At 38.6% G+C, this 5,000-nt stretch overlaps 1 protein-coding gene across 1 annotated transcript in view; it reads right to left on the reverse strand.

The window, feature by feature from the left end:
- The window catches only part of hcls1 (hematopoietic cell-specific Lyn substrate 1), a 17,364-nt gene that overhangs the window by 6,262 nt on the left and 6,102 nt on the right, over nucleotides 1-5,000 (reverse strand). The window contains exons 5-12 of the mRNA XM_017493971.3: nucleotides 4,559-4,669; nucleotides 4,307-4,361; nucleotides 4,041-4,151; nucleotides 3,064-3,174; nucleotides 1,723-1,833; nucleotides 1,049-1,104; nucleotides 901-970; nucleotides 1-48 (exon numbers count right to left, since the gene is read on the reverse strand). The exon at nucleotides 1-48 is cut by the window's left edge and continues 101 nt beyond it. Of these exons, the coding sequence (XP_017349460.1) occupies nucleotides 1-48; nucleotides 901-970; nucleotides 1,049-1,104; nucleotides 1,723-1,833; nucleotides 3,064-3,174; nucleotides 4,041-4,151; nucleotides 4,307-4,361; nucleotides 4,559-4,669 (673 nt within the window). The remainder of the gene's footprint in view (nucleotides 49-900; nucleotides 971-1,048; nucleotides 1,105-1,722; nucleotides 1,834-3,063; nucleotides 3,175-4,040; nucleotides 4,152-4,306; nucleotides 4,362-4,558; nucleotides 4,670-5,000) is intronic.

Genomic DNA, 5,000 nt, shown 5'->3' on the forward strand with positions numbered 1-5,000 from the left:
TCGCCATGTTCTCAAAGCGGGACTTCAGGTTTCCGGCTCCTGAGCGTGCTACACACACACACACACACACACACACACACACACACACACACACACAGTGCTTAACTAACCTTATATTCCTTAATAACCTGGTGAATAGCGGTATAAATGTTTAAAAGGGGGCGGGGTCAGAATGAAAACATTGTTAGTCAAGCTGCTGTCATGTCCAATCAATTCAGCTCCTGTCATTCTCTTTATAAAGGGGATTTTTTTTAAATGACATGCTCGGGTTCACGAACAGATCATAATGTAATTTGTCATAATGTAAAATGTCATAATGTAGAACTTGACAGGTTTGGCGTTTAAAGCTACGGTGTGTAATGCTTAAAAGGGTTTCTAAACCTGTAATAATTATAAATCCTATAATTTCAGGTAAATATTAGGAAAACAGTCATTTGCAAGTGTTTCTCAGCATTCAGTCATTCTAGTTTCTTCATTGTGAGCTTCTGTTGACTTTTTTCAGGCCCTGAAATTATCTCCACCCCCAACCTGACCACAGCTGCATGCTTTAAAGGCAACATGTGAAAAGCAGAGAGTCGAAGTCTTATATGGCAAGGGGGAAGGGATTGTTAATGATTTTATTGCATTTCACATCACAGCCAGCAGAGGGCTCAAATGTTACACACAGCTTCTTTAATCAGAGTTAACAGTCCACCAGAGGACTCTAAACATTACAAATGGCTCCTTTAATTAGTTTTATTTATTTTAATTCATTGCATTACTTTTGAGCTGTCTGATTTGACGGTTTTGTGTTTTCTATGAATCGTTTTATAATTGAATATAATTGTATTTAGTTAGTATTTGGGTGACGTGACATAAACAGAGGTGTAACGTGAGAATATTATCGTAACAGTCACTTACAGGCCTCGAGCGGTTGAGTTTTCTCGTAGGACGATGTGGGAGACTCCATTTCACTGAAGGAGGCGGCGCTCTGAGACGAGACGATTCTGTGTCATTCAACAATTACTGATCATGTTCATGTGTTAATCTGCACGTTAATGAGATTTACCTTATCCACGCGGTCGGCCTGGACACCGTACCGTCCTCCGAAACCTTTAGCATAGTCTGTAAAAGAGGACATACAGAAAGGTGATGTAATAAAAAAAAGTTTTATTCAGTTAGAAAATGTGTAAAATTAAGACCCCTAGTGGCATGAGTTTGTACTGCATGTAGAGGTGTCTATTAAATGTACGATAAAATAATTACTAAATATTATTTTATCAGACAAATTTTCTGATTCTCTCGTGTTCCCCATCCCATCTTATCATCTCTGTCTTTCATCTTTCCTCTCCTCCAATACCCTTTCCCTCTCATTTCCTCTTATTCTCATCTCGCTTCTGTCTTCTCTTTTCCTCTGCAATATTCATTTACTTTCCTCCTGTTCTCCCCGTATATATTTTACTCTCATTTTCTGTTCTTCTTCTCTATTCCTCTCATCTCCTCTTCCACTCTCTTCTTCTCTATGCCTGTACTCTTCTCTCTCCTCTTTTCTTCTCCCCTTTTTCTCTGCCTTCTGTCCATTTCACCTTTTCCCTTCTTCTCTTCACTTCTTTCTCCTCCTTTCTCTTCCCTTCCTTTCTTTTGTCTTCTCATCTTTTTTTTTTTACTTCCCTTCTCTCATTCCCCCTCATCCTCTTTTCTTCCTGTCAGTATATTTCAGTGTAGTACAGTCGGTAAACTCACCTTTCTGTGACTCGTGTTTCTCAGTTTCACCTTTATAATCGTATCCCACAGCCGCTTTATCCACTCTCTCCTTCTGCACTCCGAACTTCCCTCCAAAGCCTTTAGAGTAATCTACAGGGAAAACAAACAAAAACATAGATAATTAAATAAATAAATGCATGTGATAATATCATGTGACACTTTTTTATGCTACATAAAAGGCTTTTATTTCCTTTTAACAGCTCTGAATATACACCAGTCACTTACACCAGCGATTAAGGGGGCCAAGCATCTTTTGGCTCCACCCCTTAGCAAAAGAGGGCGAATACTATTTCCCTGAGGAGATACTAAACTTGACGGCAATATGTCAATATTGCCTCACATCCTGTTTTCTGTAGCCCTTTTAAGCTGCAAATGAAATTGAAGCTTGTTTGTTAACATCAGAACAAGCTTCTAAACAGATGTGCCACGTTTGGTGTCAATATGAAGAAAAAAAAAACACTGCTGAGAAATGGCCTCATTTCCTGTTTGATGAGTTTTGGTTCCAGTCTTATAAAGAGAAGACACCGTTTCTAGGAAAAGGAACATTTTTAATAAATAAAATGCAAAATAACTGACTTCCTGTTTTGACAAATCACAAATTTTTTACCTCCCCCACACCCTGCACCTGCCAGGAAAATAAATAATATGGAGAATAATGATTTGATGTTGAGTGTCTCAAAAGTTACACGTATGCAGATTTCCCATTTCTGAATTATAGCGCCCCTAGAGGTAAATTTACACAAAACTTTCTATGCGTCCTTTCGAATGTGGTCCTTCACTCGTGTAGAAGATTTGGTCTGAATATGTCACGTAGTTGCTGAGATATGTCCTTAGGTCCTGTTTAGAGGCTTCACTGTCAAGTTCGTCTGCGTGTTATGAACAAAAGGCCTGCATATGAGAAGTGCATGAAACATTTTTTTATTGATTGGTCTCGTGATGCTCTGGCGAAAAATTTGTGATGATTGGACAAAATTTGTGGAAACGAAAACAAACAAAAAACAGTTTAGAAAACATTTCCAATACAGTGAAATGAACATCATGTTATCCACTGAACACGGAATGACCCAAAGAATCAGACTCGCATTTCTACAACAGTTATTATCGCAAACGTATGTCCAACATTGCCCTGTTGTTGGCGCTAGAGTGCTTGAGTGACGTACACCAATTTTTGATGTGAAGGCACTGTAGCTGAGCTCGTCGTCTATTTCCGTGCCGAATTTCATATAAAGCATTCACAGTGTAGTATGGGCAACCACACAGTAACAATAGGGTGCTATACACCTTTGGTGCTTGGCCCCCTAATTACTACCAACGACCAACCTTTCTGTGACTCGTGTTTCTCAGTTTCTCCTTTATAATCGTATCCCAGAGCCGCTTTATCCACTCTCTCCTTCTGCACTCCGAACTTCCCTCCAAAGCCTTTAGAGTAATCTGAGATTGAAGAAGAAGAAAATTAGTTGGTTAAACATGGCAACTTTTGTCCATAAATTTAGATTTCCATCAATGTGAAAGGGCATGACTGACAACAAAGGACTATTAATTTGGCATGTTTTTTAAGAACGAGTGGGCCGGGTATTGAATCAATTGACCTCCATGATTTCACAACAACGTCGGTAACCCTTTCACAAATGTTGAATTAATTGTCGTTTTGGGGCCATGTTTAACAGTTCACCATGTCAGGCAGTAAGACCCCAAGAAAACCATTTAAAAAGCGAAAAGAGAAAAGTTTGCTGTGAATAAATCACAGCATAGGCAAGATATTCTTTTGCTTCCTGTTTGGCAGCTTCGCTGTTAAATTCCCTCATGTGTTATGAATGAACTGTCCTGCATGTGGATGGCAGAAATCAACATGGTATCTGTTAAACTTGGTACTATGTTAAGTTGCCAAGCTATTATCGCAAACGTATGTCCAAATTTGTCCTCTTGGTGGTGCTAGAGTGCTAAAGATGCACACACCAAAATTACTGTATAGGTATCTGAGATAGTCCTGTATCAGTGGTGTATGAAGTGTTCAGTGGGCTGCCATAGACTCCCGTATCATTACAATACACACCTTTGGTGCTTGGCCCCCTAATTAGTACCATGTACCACTGGTTTCACTTCCAGCAGCTCCAGAAGCACTTTGTCAGAAATGTCCTGCTTCTCTGGAAACTCTGTATAATACGCTGCAATTTTATTCTTTATGAAAACTCAGAACTTATAACCAATTAGCTGCCAATTTATACATTTTACGAACACTGTATACAGGAAATATCTGCATGTGTAACACAAATGAGACAAAAATGAAATGTTCTCACCTTTCTGTGACTCGTGTTTCTCGGTTTCTCCTTTATAATCGTAACCCAGAGCCGCTTTATCCACTCTCTCCTTCTGCACTCCGAACTTCCCTCCAAAGCCTTTAGAGTAATCTGAGATTGAAGAAGAAGAAAATTCGGATTTTATATACACAATAAAAGACCTCGATTTAATACCAAGGTCTACGTGGCAGGTGGGAGTGGTGTGTTCAAACTTTCCCTTCACCTGAACACTGTCTCTGTTTGTGACTGTGTGTGAAATGGAGTACCTTTCTGAGAGGCGTGTTGCTCAACTTCCCCTTTATACTCAAAACCCAAAGCCGACTGCGGAGAGGAACCGCAGTTAGATCAGACAGAGGCGGCGAGCACATAATGCAGGAAATGGTAAAAAAAAAAAAAAAAACAGAACATATCGTTCATTTGAAAACGTTTACAATGTAATTCATGTAAATATGATTTACACCACGGTGTATTATTCTATCAAGTAATGTATGATGTAACGTATAATACGTGTACCCTACCTGGTCTACACGGTCCTTCTGTACGCCGAATTTCCCTCCGAAACCCCGTGATGCGTCTGTTTGGGACGAGTGCTGCGCCACCTGTGCTACGTAGCTGTGCCCCACTGCATCCTGGGAAAGAAACGTTCAACAAAACCTCATGTAATGTTAAGAATATATTGATTATAGAAATACATATCAGTGACTCCGCCCCCTTATACAAAGTAGTAAATAACAATAAAAAAATAATTGTGTAAATACAAATAACTAACACATGAACAAATAAAACTCATTTATTGTAATAGCTATATTAAGTATATGTAATACTTTAGTATTATAAAAGTAGTCAATATACTAGAAGATATAGTAACTAGATAACTCGAAGATATAGTAAATATTTCAAACTAAATATATAATACATTATATTTTTAAATCAAATACTATTAATAATTCAACAATACTT

The sequence above is a fragment of the Ictalurus punctatus genome, chromosome 19 (genome assembly GCF_001660625.3).
Source record: "Ictalurus punctatus breed USDA103 chromosome 19, Coco_2.0, whole genome shotgun sequence".
NCBI classification, from domain to species: Eukaryota; Metazoa; Chordata; class Actinopteri; order Siluriformes; family Ictaluridae; genus Ictalurus; species Ictalurus punctatus.